The sequence below is a fragment of the Clinocottus analis genome, unplaced genomic scaffold, assembly GCF_023055335.1.
Source record: "Clinocottus analis isolate CAN_PGR_092001 unplaced genomic scaffold, fCliAna1.0.p SCAF_7, whole genome shotgun sequence".
In the NCBI taxonomy this organism is placed as follows: Eukaryota; Metazoa; Chordata; class Actinopteri; order Perciformes; family Cottidae; genus Clinocottus; species Clinocottus analis.
In genome coordinates, this window is record NW_027176229.1 from 17,353,777 (window position 1) to 17,370,779 (window position 17,003).

The following is a 17,003-nucleotide window of genomic DNA, read 5'->3' on the forward strand; positions in this document are numbered from 1 at the left end:
GTTCACTATCTACCTAACCCCAACTCTTTGCGGCTCGTAAGAGTTCCAGGATTACAGTATTTATCGGAAGTAACTCAGGTTAATCGCATGACGTCAAAGCTCCGCCCACCGCCAAACATCCTTATCTGACGTTGAGGCGAACGAGTACTCGTAATGTAAACATGGTGACAAGTACATGAACGAAACGCCAAGATGGTCTTCGAAAGCTTGGTGGTAGATGTCCTCAACCGATTTTTAGGGGACTACGTTGTCAACCTCGACAGCTCTCAGCTAAAGCTTGGCATATGGGGAGGTAACTGAATTTGTGTCATTTTAGTGGACAGGCTCGCTCGACAAGCTAACTAGCTAATGCTAACAGACGTTAGCCACCAGCCGCGTGAGCGAGACTCCCTCAGCTGTCAGTGCCAGTTTATTCAGTTTAATGGTAGCTGTCCAGTGTGTGCAAGGCAGTGCAGCCCAATACGAGTTCATAGATGTTCAGTCAACGTGGTTCATTTCCGTCCGAGTATGTGCACCTCGTGTGACCTTAATTCTCGCTGCAAGATCTTTGCTCAGTACAATCATGTGAGTTTCAGTTAAGTGAGAGCAGTTCTGGGTTACACCCTTTTACACATCAACGGAGCCAACACTCAGGCACCAGAGCAGTGAGAGGATTAGAAGAAGTTTCAGAGCCACTGTAAACATATACCAAGCTGTCGCTTGTGGCTTTAACAAAAACATGATTTTCGGTGCCAGAGTGTTAAATTTAATTAAGAGACAAAGGCCTCCTCTGTAGATGTAACTGTTTTTATGAGGCTCATAACATAACACTGAACTGTAATACCTATCAAAATGTATATTGTAACGACCAGTAAACTAATACTCCTGTCATCACAGGCGATGCTGTTCTTCGAAATCTTGAGATAAAGGAAAATGCCTTGGTAAGTTGCAAATAACAGCTGAAGTGAGTAAGCAAGATTTGTCTTGAGAGTCTGGCATGGATGAATGACTTACTGTTCTGTTATTGCAGAGTCAACTCGACATTCCTTTTAAAGTGAAAGCAGGTCATATCGGTGAGAGTTTAGTTATTGGCCTTATCTGCCATCTACTGTCCTTATTTTCCACTTTTCCTTTGATACATATGTGTGTTTCTGTTTTCAGGACAGTTGCAGCTAAAGATACCATGGAAAAACCTCTACACTCAGTCAGTAGAGGCGACACTGGATGGCGTCTATCTGCTCATGGTCCCAACAGCAAGTAAGATCATCATCTGTGTCCAGCTAAATACATACAAAATTATAAGATTAAAGCTTATTATGATAAACTGTATGCTGTCGATTCCCACCATTCCAGCAGACACACCAAGTGCCTGAAGGATACTTGCTGTATGACAATGTTGATGATTAGATTGCACTGTTTACATTTAAGATATTTAAAAATTCAAAAACGCATCAAACATCTTTGTATTTTAATGACTTGTACTGTAGTGAAATCCCAAACCATGCATTTAAAATATTAGTAATATCATGTTCACTTTCATGAACCCTTTTTATTAGCAGTCACAACACATTAGTGAGAAGAAGGTATCTCACTTATTCATGACTCTTAAGTACATGTCAGGACGAACAGGAAATTCGTAACAGGAAAGAGAGTAACCCTCTCTATGTTTAATTGTTTTCACACAAATCTTAATTATATTGACCCCTCTCTTTCAGGCATAAAGTATGATGCAGCAAAGGAGGAAAAGCAGCTACAGGAGGCTCGTCAGAGGGAGCTACAGCGGATAGAGGAGACGAAGCTGAAGGCTGCAGGGAAAGGTCAGGGTTTAGCTGTGATTTTAAGGTGTGTGTGTGCGTGTGTGTGTGTGTGTGTGTCTAAGTACACATGTCTGTGTGTTTGTGTACATGAACATGTGACCTTTTTGACAACATTCAGAGACACTCTTAGTCTAGCTTTAAGACTGAGTGAAAAAGAAATCCAATCAACACAACAACTTTAGGTGAGATAATATGTTGTGTTTAATAGCAATGTAAAATAATGCAAAATGATGACAAAGGATTTACAATTGTGTTGCCCATTGTTATCAGGGTTATGAAGTCTTTGTTCCTGTTGGAAGAACAACATATTCACTCTTAATTAGTTACTGTTTCACTGTTATATTCAGACTTATCATCTTACTGTCTCTGTTTAATCTTACACACAAACTCAGCATGTCTCCTGATAGCAATGAGACAGGAGAATCTGTGTGTCTCTGTCTGAAAGAACGTGCAATTCCATTGTTATCATACCATGCCGAGGCCAACCTAAAGACGTAATGGTGGGATGAAGCCATGAAGAAGTCATGGTGGCCTTGGTGTATTGATAACCATAAGCTATTTAAGAAGGTAGTGCTTCGCTCATTCTTTGAGCAGTCCTGGATATGCAATTTGTCTATCACGTTGTACTTCTGACTTTGCTCCTTCCTTGCAACGAATAAATGTTCCTGTTTTAATGATTTTACTCCGAGAGGTTGAGTAAATATTTCTAACAGTTCCTCAAGTAAAGCTTTAAGAAAGTTGCTGCATCAGATCTGAGGCTTATACTACGAAGCAGGATTAGCCAGGTTAGAGTTACAGGGGTAGATAACTATGGTCACTTGTGCTTAGATTTATAATATTAATGCCCCAAGAGCAAGATAGAGCAAACTCTAATTCCATGGGTCTTTTCCGTTAAATTAATGTGTTGCAGACACAGTGTTACTTTTCGCATAAAATGAATGCTTTTCTTCTTATGTTTGTCTATAATTCTTTTTCTTTGTAAAATATCCTACGCTGCTGACAGCAGATTTGTCCATGTTTGTGTTTGGTCATGTGCTGCAAACACCGTGCCTTTTTTATGTGAACACAACCAGATTGAGAAACCCTGGGTTGACTTAGCGAGTTGATAACCACCATCGTAGGTGTGACCACGGTGGTTAGGGTTGGATAAGCCAAATAACCAAAAGATACCCAGGGTATGTTAAACTTGCTTCATAGTACAGGCTCCTAGTCTCATATGTATCATATTGGTCTGTGTTTGACAGAGGACCCCAATCTGGAAAAGCAGGACACCTTTGTGGAGAAGCTTGTCACTCAGGTCATCAAAAACCTGCAGGTCAAGATCTCTAACATCCACATACGATATGAAGATAATGTGAGTATTCAAGCTGAGTTACCTGACTGTGTATGTACAGCATAACTCATTTTTGTGTTCGCAAAGTAAGCAGTAAGTGAAAAATGAAGGGACCAAGATTTGGTTGCATTTTTAGATCCCCCAACAATGACAGCATGACTCATGCAGAGTACATTCAGCCTTAACCATACTAGCTCTTACTATATTTCTCTTCTTTGTTTCCCTCAGGTCACCAATCCAAATTGTCCCTTGTCATTTGGAGTGTCGCTTAAAAACCTCAGTCTTCAGGTAATATGTTACATTCAGCTGGGTGTTCTTAATCATGAATATTACATTCGACTTGAACATAATCAAACCATATGTATACATACATTTAATTTCATATCATGAACTCTCTACATATCACTGCTTGTTTTATCTTTCCAGACATGTGATGAGAACTGGAATCCAAAGCTTTTGGATGAGAATTCCAGGCTTTTCTTCAAGGTAACTACTTCATCTGCCAGTTATACCTGTACTTTACAACATAAACATCTTTGGTAGTTTTTTCTTACTTTTTTGAAAGCTTTTTGGGCCACTTGGTTCAATTAGTCTGCAGTTGTTCATGGAACCGATTTTAAAACCTAACTTTGGACCGTGATCAACATTTTAGAACTCATTGTACATTGTCAGTTATTTTACGTCGTTATGGTAAGCATCTGCACTAATCTAATTGCTTTGTGTTTTCTTCTTTCTCTCAGTTGGTTCAATTAGACAACTTGTTTGCCTACTGGAATGTCAACTCTTTACTCTTCTCCAATCAAAGTGCAGATGATGCCTTGGTGAGTCTTTCTATGTAATTATGCTATTTTCTGTTTTATTCGAAAAGCCTGTCAGTTTCACTTCCAGCAAGTAGAACAATTTCAAAGTAACTTATTCACAATACGAGAGGCCTTTTCTTAAATCATTTAAGCTCTTTCTATTAATCTCTCTTGGTGAGTATTGGAGTCTTCAAAGTCTTTTCTGAAAATGCTTCTTAGATCAATGAAGATTTGGCTAACCATGCGTTTCATCCACAAGACTCTCGAATAAGCCTACTGTCTAGAATGGTTTTAAATGTGGCGTTGTGATCGTTGACTCCTGCATGTTGTCAAAGCAGTAACAAAAAGATATGGAATATGTTAAGAGGTGAAGAAAATGTTTAATGAAATGTAAATTTACCTTCTCTCCCTCTGTTTCTTTTTTTTTTTGTAGCAATGTCTCCAGAGCAGCGTGGATATCCACAACTCCATGTCGGTTAGCCATGACTTCAGTGAGTGTCTTACTATCATCCTTAAACAAAATAATTATACAACCAAAAATCCCAGCTCAGTGTTTTCTTCTCTTTACCAATAAAAGAAGCAAAGTTAGCAGCACTAGCTCCAAGAGTTGCTCAATCTAGCGAGAATGTTGCTTAGTCGGCCAATGAAAATCAGTAAGCACACAGGCATGAGAGAATGCAAAGGTAGACATGCAGGAAACCCGTCCATTTATTTCCTTAGTTTAATAAAGTCCTGCGATCATCACAGATTCCCATTATTTTCTTCTATTTTTGAAAGAGAATTTTATTTTTTGATTTCTGTCTGGATGCAATGAGAAGTTCAACAAATAAACCAAAAACTGTTTTTGAATAAAATGACCAAGGCTTGCTTTAAATAATCTATTCTTTGTTGCTGGTCCACAGTTTTTCGTCCTATCTCAGCGGGCGCTAAATTGCGGATGAATCCCCGATCAGATGTGGACTTCTCCTCTCCCAAAGTGGACCTAATGGTCAATCTCAGTGAGGTGGCCATTGAACTCAACAGACCCCAGGTATTTTATAAACGTGTTTATTTAAAAGCCTAGTAAAAACAAAGTGGTTTTTTTTGGAAGAGAGGGGAAAAGAAACACTGCTAATTAAAAGACAAATAAGTGGGGTGAAATTTAATAAATAATGTAAAAGCCCGAACAGTTAAAGGAGCTGCCAGTACACTTTGCCAGTGAATAATTGCTTACTTCCTCTCTTTCCAGTACATTAGCATCCTGGAGCTGCTGGGCTCAGTGGATATGATGTCTCGGAATCTGCCGTACAGGAAGTACAGACCAATGGTTCACGCTCGCAGGAATGCCCGCATTTGGTTAGAAAACACTTTGACTTTGAATTTATATGATTACATTTTACCAATCTTGCATGTGTCGATACTTAATATTTCAGAGTGTGGATTTGACTTGCAGGTGGAGGTATGTGATCACAAGCATCTTGGAAGTGGATGTGAAGCCTCGTCTCCATATGTGGTCTTGGCAGCACATTCGCAGTCACCGGCAGATGGTAAAATGTTACAGAGAGCTCTACAAGACCAAAATCACCAACAAGAAGCCCAGCGAGGAGCTGCTCAAGGCACTAGAGGTGAGACAGGGTGGAACAGAGCGGAACATGGGGTCAGGAAGTTCAAGTTCTTTATCAATTTAAGTCTTTTATAGAAATAGACAAAATAATAACTTGTATATTGCTTACATTTCCCTATATTTTTTATTTCTGTTGTTAATGTCCTGCCCACACATCCATTATTTTCTAAATGTCTTTGATTTGTTCACAAATGCTTTGACAGATCCTGTATCTGCCATGTTATAAAGGTCTATTTGATTTTTTTTTTTTATGAGGATATGAGTGCAGAGGCCAAAGTGTGTTAAGAAAGGAAACATTAAAAGTATTTCTTAATCTTTCATCTCGCGTCTCAGCCAATATGCCCTGTCATTTGAGTTTGACTTTAAGATTTGGACTTTTTTTTTTGTGTAACCTCGCCCTCACTAAATTTATTTCTAGATTACCGCTTGTGCAATTTCAGACCTGCTGGTCCTTCTTGATTGTACAATGAAAAATACCCACAGTACTTAACTGCAAAGGCCATAATACATTGCCTATATGAAATGTGAATGTAATATAATATGCGAGTAGTTAATTACAAAGATATTACCTTCTTAATATCCCTTCAGTGTTGCTTTGCTCTAGCCACAACTACCCACTTATCCAGTGCCTGATGACGGGATTGAGTGCAGTTCATTTGAGGTTGATTATGTACCTCAGAGAAATACAACATTAAATCAAAATGTATTTTCCCTCTACCACTTCTCTGTTCTGTAAGCATCATGTTTTCCTTCCCTGTGATTAATAATGGACATTTAGTAATTGATGCATTCTTACATGGCATCGCAAGAAACTGCTAAAAGCTCTAATAAGCATGTCTGGTATCTTTTCTCAGGAGCCTGAAAAGACCTTGGATATTTTTAACATCACTTTGGCCAGACAGCAGGCTGAGGTGGAGGTAAGTTCTGTCTCAACTACTGTACGGTAAACATCTTCACTTTGTACTGTATCTCAAGAATAAATCGTGGTTACTGTAGCAAAGAAATTATGTGGTCAAATGTCCTTTTTTTTAAAAATCCTTATGTCTGTATATGAAATGATACAGAGTAAAAATCCTTTTCAGCACTTTGTGTTTCCATCAATATCCCATATATTACAAAAGTGATAAAACAGGACAAAACAGACAGTGGTAACAGTTATCATCATTTGCATCCAGTGGTTGAGACACTTGAGTGGTTGAGTCCTTTAACGTGACAACTGGTAAAAAATTCCTACATAATCTTGGCTTTCCTGCGCAGCACTTTGCTATGGACTGCAATTTTGCAATAGAGTATTTCTCTAATTTAAACCTAATCTGTATTGGTTGCCAACTAAATCAGATTTTGTTTTCATGTGAAACAGTGAATATGTGCTTCCTTGATTTATCTGTGTTGGCACAAACTGAATAAAGAAAACTGTTTAAGCTTCGCCCTTATCTTATCTTCATGGAGATAAGTCAGCTGCCATGATATGGAAACAATTTTCGATATAATTACTTGGAGTTCCTCGTTTGTTTAAAAAAGTTTTAACCTCCCCAGGTAAGCAAGGCAGGCCTACGCATTTACCGTCCAGGGCTTAAGATGGAGGAAGAGGAGACTCAGGGCTGGATGAGCTGGATGTGGAATTGGGGAGGAGAGGCTGATGCAAAGACAAAAGAGGTCAAGACTGGAGGTAGGATGTAGAAAACCACAAGTCATGTAAATAAAAAATGGGACACATGTGACGAGCAGAACCAAAGCAAAGTGCTCCAGTAGAATTTTATAGCAAGAGTTTATGCTGTTAGCTAATGCTTTTTTTATGCCTCATATTCGGTCTATTCCCTTTTGTCCTGTCACTCTCTCAGGCTTTGATGAGCTGTTAACCGCCGCTGAGAAAGGCAAACTCTACACTGCCATTGGATATAGTGAGACAGCTGCAAATCCTAACCTGCCAAAGAATGTGAGTCACTTCCCCACCTGTCAACAACACATGCGTTTGTCTTTCCATCCCACCTAAAGGAATACTTGACCTCCAAAAAGATAATTTCAAAATCAGTTACTCACCCCACATCACCTTGAATCCCCCCTGAAAACTCGACTGAAGAATACAAAAACAAAGGAAATTCTTTAACTGAAGTAAATAATGGCTGCCATTATCAACAACAAAACCGTATCAAAACATCCATTTACAAACTCTCACACATCAAGTTTTGTATAGTCCAAGTCTCATTTATCCAGTCGCATACTCTCTACTTCCCAGACACATGCATTTACAACATGTCTTACTTCTCCGGACTCGCACAGACCAGTAGTACACCTGTGTAAGTGTGTAAGACACATGGGTTTGGGGAGAGTTGAGTATTGGCTGGATACATGACACAGATGTAAACAGATGTTTTGACATGCGAGAAAAACTGAGTTCTCAGAGTAATCACAGATATTTATTTCAACAATATTTCCAAGCTTAAAATGCCAATACCGTGTCATACTGTCATTATTTACTATGTTGTCATTTCTTTTTTTAGTTTGAGGACATGAAGGTCAATTTCCACATGGAAAAGTTGTCTGTGTCCCTCAAAGACAACAAAGACGAAAATGAGATCATCAGGCTGACTGTGGGAGAGCTCAAGTCCACACTCACACAGAGACCTGGAGCACAAGCCATCAAGTTCGTCATAACTTTTTGTTTTAACAATATTTCTAAACAGAACCCACTATGATGATCAGTAGAAGCAGTTCTCGGTTTTACTTTTGGTCAGTTACAAAGCAACACTCCTTATTAACACAGAATCCCTGATTGGGTTATTGTCGTCGGTCGTTTATCCATGCAGGAGGGTGGACAACATAGAGACACCTCTTTGGACCCCAATACTAAGAGTATTCTCATATTTAGGATCCTGGCATGGATGTCACTGACATTTAGTCTTTTTTCCTCTTGTATCAGACTCACAGCTTGGCTTAGTCTGTTTGAAGTCACTGGCCTGGCCAGTAACCAACCCGCACCAACCGTCCTGTCATCAAGGAAGGCAGCGACGGGAGCAGGAACCCCGCTGCTTTGCATCCTGTTTGAGATCAATCCACTGGATGAGAGTGCTAACCAACGGCTTCATGTGGAATCTCAACCCTTGGAAATCATCTATGATGCTGTAAGTGGTGTCCGTCAGTGTATGGGCATGAAAAAAACATGAAGAGGGTTCATATCAAATGGATTATTTGTTTGTGTGTAGGTAACAGTGAACAGCTTGTCAGCGTTCTTCATGCCTCCTGACGACCTGCAGCTGGATGAGCTCACCAACGCAACCCTTATGAAACTGGAGCAGTTCAGAGACCGCACAGCCACCGGTCAGTTGCGCATACATTTATGTATATTGGGTTAATTCCAAGTGTGGTACCAACCCTTTGATGGGCAAATGTTTCCATTTCTTACTCCTTATTCGGTCATTTTAATTTCTTCATCCACTTACTTACACAAGCCTGCATGTCCGAGCCATTGATTCAGTTGAATTGTGGTGTTCCTGTTTATGTTCGTGAGACTGATTGATTGATTGATTGATTGATTGATTGATTCTTCCCTAAGATTCTTTGATAAAGTTTCAAGCTCTTTTTGTCTCTTACAATGCCATTATCCCCTATAGCTCATTAGGGCACATTCCACAAGACTCTAATGATGTCTTTAACTGTTGGTGCTCACTAAGGGACTGCTGTTTGAAATTAGCTTCAGCTAAATACACATGTACAGTACCACAGACACGTAATTCATTTACTAAATTTAGCCAATATCTAAATCAGTAAATCGTTGTAACGGATGTATGATCATAATTTGCATATTACAACATGATGCCGACCATAGTGCTTGATGTTGAACTTTATCAAGCTTTCTTTCCATCATCATCATTAATTAAATAATATGAATTCTTACATCATTTTTACAACATCTTCTGCATTTGATTGAACAAAGCTCATATATTGTTTGTTTCTTCTGGCTGTGATTGATAAGTAAATTACTTCTTTTTTTTTATTTTTTTAGGTTTAATGTATGTGATCGAAACACAAAAAGTCCTCGACTTGAAGGTGAACCTGATGGCCTCCTATGTCATCATTCCACAGACTGGCTTTTACAATGGTACTCAGAACATCCTGCTGTTGGACCTTGGGCATTTCAAGGTCAGCAAGTACAGCACTTGACACTGGGCTTTAAAACGAAACGGTAGATAATCATTGAAGTTATAGAGTGAAACAGTTTTAACATGTAAATGTTGTTATCCTTTTCAGATGTCCAGTCAAAGCAAGAAGCATCTGCCTCAGCTGTCAGTGGGCTCCAGCAACATTGAGGACATCATGTCCAGAGCATATGACAGCTTTGACATACAGCTTAGCAGCCTGCAGTTCCTTTACAGCAAACCAGGTACACAGACTATACTTTTTAGATATTGCAATACATTACACAGTACAGAATTTATAGAGAAAACTGAAATGCCTAAATATAATACAAAGACATCGGAAAATATATTTTCTCAAAGCTTTTAAGGTTGTCTTTTTGTGTGTGCTCTTGTTTGTGGAATCAAAATAATTGTAAAATATTTCATTTGTATTATAGATGGCGACTGGAAAATGGCCCGTAAGCAGAGACAGTCACTGCTCCACATTCTAGAGCCAGTAGATCTAAAAGTGGTTTTCAGCAGGGCGATGGTCATCAAAGACTCCCGCATGGCAAAGTAAGTAGTTTTTTTATTTTTTCCCCCATACATTATGTTATCATGTATTCCATGTTGCAAGTCTGTAAGGTGCACACTGGAGTTAAAGATCATATGTTTGGGTGTGTATCTATTGTGTTTCCATATTTGCTTCTGTGTTCCAGGTATAAGATGTCTGGAGAGCTCCCTCTGCTCTCTCTTCGTATTTCCGATGTTAAACTTCGAAATGTTCTGCAGCTGGTAGAAAGTATCTCACTGCCTGAGAGCAAATCTACAGCTTGGGATGTATCCTCTACTTCAAAGGTAAGACCAGGAAGATGATTCCTAAATTTGGGGCAAAATCCAGGAAGCATATTTTTTCCTGCAGTTTCTACAGTTTGCTGCTGCTGTTCTTTTTCTCCTTAGCTGAGGATGGATACATATATATATTTTTTATCCTTGATGAGTACAATGTACTTTAATCAGAACTTCAGTTTGTTATTACTTTTTTGCTGATACATTTCATGTTTTGGTGTTTTCTCCTAAGCCAAGGCAGTCGTTCACCCCAAGGCTCACTCCCAGAAGACCTCTGAATTTAACTGACAAGCGCTCCTCTCTCCTTTTTGAGTCATGTGAGACCATCAGCATCACCTCAATGGGTAAGACGCGCTGCCCATTCCATAGGCATATCCTCTTCGCTCTGCACCCCTCGAACAGCCACACATGCGTAATCATCACGCTGCAATACTGCAACATTACAGTGTAACAGATGGGTCATTGTCTGTATTTTTGCCACCTCTCAGGGTCGGAGGAAGATTTGTTCTACGATGCTCCCAGTTCTCCTGTTGGTGATCGTTCATTCTTCCCAGATAATCCCATGCCCCTGAGCTACAAAAAAAAAGGGCCAGAAGCTCAGAAGAACATGACAGAATTCATCATGACATTTGAAATCAGTGAGGTACAGAGAGGTCTCGTTGAACGAGGTCACAAGCACAGTCTGTTTTAAAGTAGTTTTTTTCCTATTCTCTAACTGTCTTTCCATTGTTGTAATCTGTTTTTCTTTTGTCCCTTTCTATGTTCTCTTCCTCAATGTCTTCTTTGTGCATCTAGTTTTCTGTTCAGTTGTGTCGTCTGTCCGGGGATCAGGAGATCACAGTGCTCCACTTGGACATAGATGGTCTGGGCACTGAACTGAAACTATGCACCTTTGACATGACATCTAACACCTACCTACGAGAGATCTGCCTCAAGTGCCCTGAATACATGGGTCAGTAGATGCTGGCAGGACTCACAGTTCTTGACACATTATCCATAATTCAATTTGACTAAAAACAGAAGCATTTGTGAAAAAGATTCAGACCAGTATTGACAGCAACTTTTCTTTTTCATGTTTTGTTTATTTCGACCTTGTATAGATTCTGAAGAGAAGCAGGTTCAGCTGATCACTACTCTCGACAACACAGAAGTAGACCTTCTCACCCTGGAGTATGTTAAAGTATGTGATATTCCATATGATAAAACAGACTCCTTTCAGTATCCTGAACAATTATTTAGCAAATGGTGGTAAATTGCTTTCTCATTGAGGATTGTATGTCTTTTTTTAGGCTAATAAGAATGGCCCTGAGTTCAAGTCTCAACACAACAATACAGAGCAACTCATTAAGGTGAGCAATTCTCTTGTAATTAACATGTACATGCTTCTATACCATTATATCCACTGTATTGGAATATATTTGTTGCATGTTTATGCATGTTTACCTGTCAACTATTCAGTGTTGGAAAATCATGCAAAGTAAATATTAAACAATAACTCATCTATATGTTCATGACAGCGTAAAAACAAGCCAGTATAACAACCCAAACATTGTCGTAATCGATGCAAAACAAAAAGCAAAAGATGTCTTATTATTCTTCTCCACTAAAATTGAAATCTTTTGAATTCCCATCAGGTGACCTTTTCATCCCTGGATGTCCATCTCCATACAGAGGCTCTACTGAACACCATGAACTTCCTCACCAACCTCCTTCCTCCATCCACTAAGAAGGAGGGAGGGGAGGATCAGCTCCCCACCATCCTTGAGGAGGAGGAGCCAGAAGTAGAGGGGGAGGCAGAGAAAAAGGAGGAAGCTACTGTAACCAGGAAAAAAAGTAATCTGTCCTAATAAACCCTTTCAGAGTTTCATTCAACTTTACATGGCAAAGCCTTCATTCGCCCGTGCTCGTCTTTTATTCCTCACCTTTTTCTTTTTCTGCACTTTTTTCTCTTAGGCACAAAGAGTTCGAAGTTTGCAAATGTGGTAACTCTGCATATCAAAACTGATCTCCACTGTCTGAAGGTTTTTATTCGAGGACAGAAAGCCAGGATCGCAGAGATTAGTATCGAAGGTATGTAATGGTTGTGACGTTTGATGATATTTGATTCAGTGCCTCTCCCCTACATTTTGTGGATATTTTGTGGACAACAAGCCTGTTGCCAACCAACTTTCCTCATTTGTCTCATGATGAAACCTTTCTAATTTGGTCCACCTTGCATTCATTGCATGAAAGTATGCCGTTAATTGGGAAATGCTAAAAAAAAACAACCGCTTTCTCAACCAACCAGGTCTGGTTTCTGAGGTTCTGATGAGGAAAAAGGAGATGGAGGTTCTTGCAAACCTGAAGAACATTGTGATCGTAGACTGTGACAAAGATGCACTTTACAAAAAGGTACAATCCGCAAACTGCCTTTTTTTTTTTTTTAACGTGAATGCTCTATTCTAATCAGTCCTGTTTCAATGCACTTAATCTACTCTTAACTTGTCTTTTTGAATAATAATAATAATAATAATAATAATAATAATTAAATTCTATGTATTATAGTCTATATCTCACTTGTGTTTCTGGCATTCATGAATGTTGAGCATTGAGCATAAATCACTCTGGATATAAATAGTAGATGACTGATGTCTATGTCTGATGTATTTCTTAGGCTGTGTCAATCGCAGATAAGGAAGTGTTTGCTTTCCGCATGGTGAACTACACAAACGCAACAGAGGGAAATGCCTATCTGGACATGTCTAAAGTTGACACCTCTGTCAAGCTGACCGTCAGATGCATCCAGGTCATATTCCTCAACAAGTTTGTCTCCTCCATACTGGTAAGAATCACATATCCCTGGAACAGTTCAAGCCTTTTTAAAAAATATATAATTGTGTTTTTGTAACATACTTCAAATCCATGTAATGGGGACAGTACAGATACTAAATGTCTCTTATTTTTCGGACATATTTAGCAGTTTAAATTTATAAACAACCATAGAAACAGACAAAATGCACCCCGGTTCCCACGCTACCGCATATCCAAAGATAAGAAACTTACTTGAGTGACAGATTAAACAAAGCAAAAATTGTGAAAATGTTTTCACAGATCTTCTGACTATCCATCTTTTTCCTCCCAGGCATTCATCAATAACTTCCAGGAGGCTAAAGAGGCCCTCGCTGAGGTGACTGTCCAGGCTGCAGAAAAGGCAGCATCAGGTGTGAAGGTGCTGGCAGAGCGGAGCACTCGGATCGCTCTGAACGTCCACTTCAATGCACCCGTCATCTTCCTGCCCCAGTCCTCCTCTTCCTCTAATGTCATCGTAGCTGACCTTGGTCGGCTGTCTGTCAATAACTGCTTTGCCAAGCAGCCCTTTAAAAGTAATGCAAAGATCCCGCCTGTTGTGGATGTAATGATTGTGAGACTGACTGACCTCAAGATGTACAGGTCAGAGACCACTCTTCTTAAGGATATATGATTAAATGATTACTTGCCCAGTAGAGCGCAGCAGCAAAACATTTTTAGATGACTTTAAATTACAATAATTCTCGAGATAACTTCTCTTATTACTTATGTGTTGTTGCTTCTTCCAGGACCAGATACGTTGATGAAGGTTTTCAGGGAGAGACCGAGCTGTTGATGCCAGTCAGCCTAGATGTGAAAATCCAAAGAAATCTTTCATCCAACTGGTATCACAAGATACCTGACATAGAGATCACTGCTCATCTTAAGCCCATAGCTGTAAGTAGTGCTGTATGGTAGCATAGAAAGGAATCAGTAGTTTACAGCAAATTTAGTTTTTCTTATAGACTACGTAGATTTGTACTTGTGCATTTTGAGAATTGGATTAATAATGAACAGACCTAGAGATTTGGATATATTATGACTTTATTGTCTTTTCTAAAATATCTGATCCCAAAATAAATTAGAGGCTTATGGTGAAAATCTAAAAACAATATATTTGTTTCCCCTTCATATTATTATCAAATCCTGTTTCTGTTCCCAACAGCTGATCCTCAGCCAGGATGACATGACAGTGGTTCTGAGGACTCTTAGTGAGAATCTGTCAGAGAGGTCTGATGCGCTTCCACCTTCAGCTCCTCATCCACCCACCAGCGAACGCTACTTTGACTCTGTATCTAAGGGCTCTGGAACCACTGAACCGACTAGCAGTAAGGCGTTGTGGTTATGCTTGTTTATGTTCATGAGTGTAAAGTAGTTCTACAAATTATGCACAAGATATATTAACTTAATGAGCTGATGAAAACATTTATGTCATTTATTGCTTGATAAGTGAAAGTGGGGCATCTACAGGCCTCTTCTAGCATTTGGACCAAATCCTAGAAAGCTTATGTAATCTTTCATTGAAAATATTTTAAATTATTGTAACCATGCGCTCATGAACCTTTCTAACGTGGTTTGTGCTGTGTAACTTTGTAGGTAACACAGTAGTGACGTCTGCTGTTGTGGAGCCTTACAAAAGCAGCAAGTTGAAGAGCACACTCAAAGTAGACTTCAAGTTTGACTCAATGACACTCGTCTTGTACAGCCCGAATGTGAATGAGGTAATGAATATACACGCACACACAGACACAAATGATGTGCGAAATGAAACCGCGCCGTCATCATTTTACAAAAAAGTCCAACACAATGTATGTGTCATTATCTAGCTACACCTGTTGGATTCCCATGATGAGCAGCTGAAGTTGGCAGAGTTTACTCTGGGCACCATCTCCACCTCTGTCCACATGTTCTCCGACAGCTCCATGAAGGCTTCAGTCCAACTGGCTGCCTGCCTTCTCGATGACAAGCGACCCAAAATCAAGATGGTCACCCCGAGGTACTCGGGACACACATACTTATACTCCTACTCACACTCATACTCACTCATGCACAAGTTTATATACAGCCTGCACTCTACACTTTTACACACATTAAGGTGCATTATCTGTGCACATCAAGACAGAGCTGTCGACGTTCGTACACTTTTCTATCAAACAATTTAAAATGCCCACAACTCAGGCGGACATCAAAATATTTAGATAAAATGTCAGTCTACACTGTATGTTTTGTTATTACAATACTACAAGATATTCAAGCTTAATGACGACATATGGTTGTTGTCTGTTCTCAGATGCTTTGTAATACTTCTGTAATACAGTGCGAGTGTGTTCTTACTGACAGACTAGTAGATGTATAAAACTAAGTCATTTTCATGCTTAAAAATAGCATGTATCTCTCTGCTCCTCTGCTAGAGATAATATTGTCATCACTAACCCATTCTTCACTCTGTCATTCTGTTATTTATTTCTTTGTGTCTGACCATAATTTATACTCTCTCACCTTGTCCTCTCCTCTACATTCCTCCTGTACTGGTCCTTCGTCTTTTCCAGGATGATTGCAATGCGTCCTGGTGCCGAACAGAACATGATGGTGGAGGTGAACTACCGTCAGGGCCGCGATGGCACCACCTTAGATACAGTGGTGCAGGATGTGTACCTGTGTGCCAGCATGGAGTTCCTTCTCACGGTGGCAGATATCTTTCTCAAGGCCACCCAGCAGGGTTTTGAACAAAAGCCTCAACCCAAGAGCAGTACTGGAGTGGGAGAGAAAAAGAACATGAACTCTTCTACCACATCGAAAGAGTCTAGTGAGTTAACCATTGCAATTCAAATTTAGTTTAAAGTGATTTTTGATTCCGCAAAATACAACTACTGCAACTTCTCTTAATCGGACACAGGCAAGGGGAGGGCATGTTGAAGAAATTATTCTCTTTTGGATCTTTAATTTTGTGTGTGTGGTAACATAATGAGTCCAACTGTAAGTTTTACTCCGTCCCTGCTGTCAGCTCTAGCTTCAGCTGTGGTGTCCAAGACCGAGATTAATGTTGTGGTAAGTAACCCGAAGATTGTGTTCGTGGCTGACTTGACGCGCGCTGATGCCCCGGCCCTCGTGATGACCACGGAGTGTGAGCTCGTGATGAGAAGTGGTGCAGAGGGCTCCCAGATGACTGCGGTTATCAAGGACCTTAAGGTTTGCATTGTCATTGTAATGTAACCCTGAAAAGGCAGATTGTTTAAAATCATGAAAGATTTCTTGCATGCAAAAATATAACAGTTTGTTTTGATCGGTGCTCATGTGGCAGGTAGTGGCCTGTCCGTTCTTGAGAGAGAAGAAGGAAAAAAATGTAGCCACAGTGCTGCTGCCGTGTCAGGTGATCTTCCAGAGTACTCAGTCCCTGACCTCCCCTCAGGCTATGGAGGTCTCCATCAATGCTCTCACATTGAAGGTAGTTATTATTATGTTGTATTATCATTACACAATCTGAATTCAGGAATTTTAATATATAAAAGACATTTTCTTAAAATACAAATGTTAAAAGTATTTCCAGCGATTTAAGTTGTTCCATCTCGACATCGATGATAACAAAATGCCTTGCTATTAGCAACTTATAGCCTGTTTTATCTTTTAAACTGACTGTAGTATAAAACTTGATGCATCCGCAGTGACGTCCTACCATCAGAC

General features: G+C 39.7%; 2 protein-coding genes across 3 annotated transcripts in view; one reads left to right on the plus strand and one right to left on the minus strand.

Annotated features, from left to right (window-relative positions):
- Positions 1–17,003, minus strand: part of LOC137805142 (guanine nucleotide-binding protein G(q) subunit alpha) — a 199,811-nt gene that overhangs the window by 138,537 nt on the left and 44,271 nt on the right. The gene's annotated exons all lie outside the window — the stretch shown is intronic.
- Positions 145–17,003, plus strand: part of vps13a (vacuolar protein sorting 13 homolog A) — a 34,342-nt gene continuing 17,483 nt past the window's right edge. For both annotated transcript variants that reach the window (XM_068604497.1, XM_068604498.1), the window contains exons 1-40: positions 145–292; positions 877–920; positions 1,010–1,052; positions 1,141–1,236; positions 1,695–1,796; positions 3,041–3,150; positions 3,358–3,417; positions 3,556–3,615; positions 3,870–3,950; positions 4,363–4,420; positions 4,832–4,959; positions 5,158–5,264; positions 5,362–5,533; positions 6,387–6,449; positions 7,069–7,201; positions 7,374–7,468; positions 8,034–8,176; positions 8,453–8,654; positions 8,736–8,850; positions 9,536–9,672; positions 9,781–9,913; positions 10,106–10,223; positions 10,367–10,505; positions 10,729–10,840; positions 10,985–11,139; positions 11,292–11,448; positions 11,597–11,676; positions 11,786–11,845; positions 12,131–12,329; positions 12,450–12,566; positions 12,784–12,887; positions 13,150–13,317; positions 13,618–13,925; positions 14,072–14,219; positions 14,488–14,650; positions 14,919–15,043; positions 15,149–15,318; positions 15,872–16,128; positions 16,327–16,511; positions 16,624–16,767. In XM_068604497.1, coding sequence (XP_068460598.1) covers positions 193–292; positions 877–920; positions 1,010–1,052; positions 1,141–1,236; positions 1,695–1,796; positions 3,041–3,150; positions 3,358–3,417; positions 3,556–3,615; positions 3,870–3,950; positions 4,363–4,420; positions 4,832–4,959; positions 5,158–5,264; positions 5,362–5,533; positions 6,387–6,449; positions 7,069–7,201; positions 7,374–7,468; positions 8,034–8,176; positions 8,453–8,654; positions 8,736–8,850; positions 9,536–9,672; positions 9,781–9,913; positions 10,106–10,223; positions 10,367–10,505; positions 10,729–10,840; positions 10,985–11,139; positions 11,292–11,448; positions 11,597–11,676; positions 11,786–11,845; positions 12,131–12,329; positions 12,450–12,566; positions 12,784–12,887; positions 13,150–13,317; positions 13,618–13,925; positions 14,072–14,219; positions 14,488–14,650; positions 14,919–15,043; positions 15,149–15,318; positions 15,872–16,128; positions 16,327–16,511; positions 16,624–16,767 — 5,091 coding nt within the window. In that variant the 5' untranslated portion in view covers positions 145–192. The remainder of the gene's footprint in view (positions 293–876; positions 921–1,009; positions 1,053–1,140; positions 1,237–1,694; positions 1,797–3,040; positions 3,151–3,357; positions 3,418–3,555; positions 3,616–3,869; positions 3,951–4,362; positions 4,421–4,831; positions 4,960–5,157; positions 5,265–5,361; positions 5,534–6,386; positions 6,450–7,068; positions 7,202–7,373; positions 7,469–8,033; positions 8,177–8,452; positions 8,655–8,735; positions 8,851–9,535; positions 9,673–9,780; positions 9,914–10,105; positions 10,224–10,366; positions 10,506–10,728; positions 10,841–10,984; positions 11,140–11,291; positions 11,449–11,596; positions 11,677–11,785; positions 11,846–12,130; positions 12,330–12,449; positions 12,567–12,783; positions 12,888–13,149; positions 13,318–13,617; positions 13,926–14,071; positions 14,220–14,487; positions 14,651–14,918; positions 15,044–15,148; positions 15,319–15,871; positions 16,129–16,326; positions 16,512–16,623; positions 16,768–17,003) is intronic.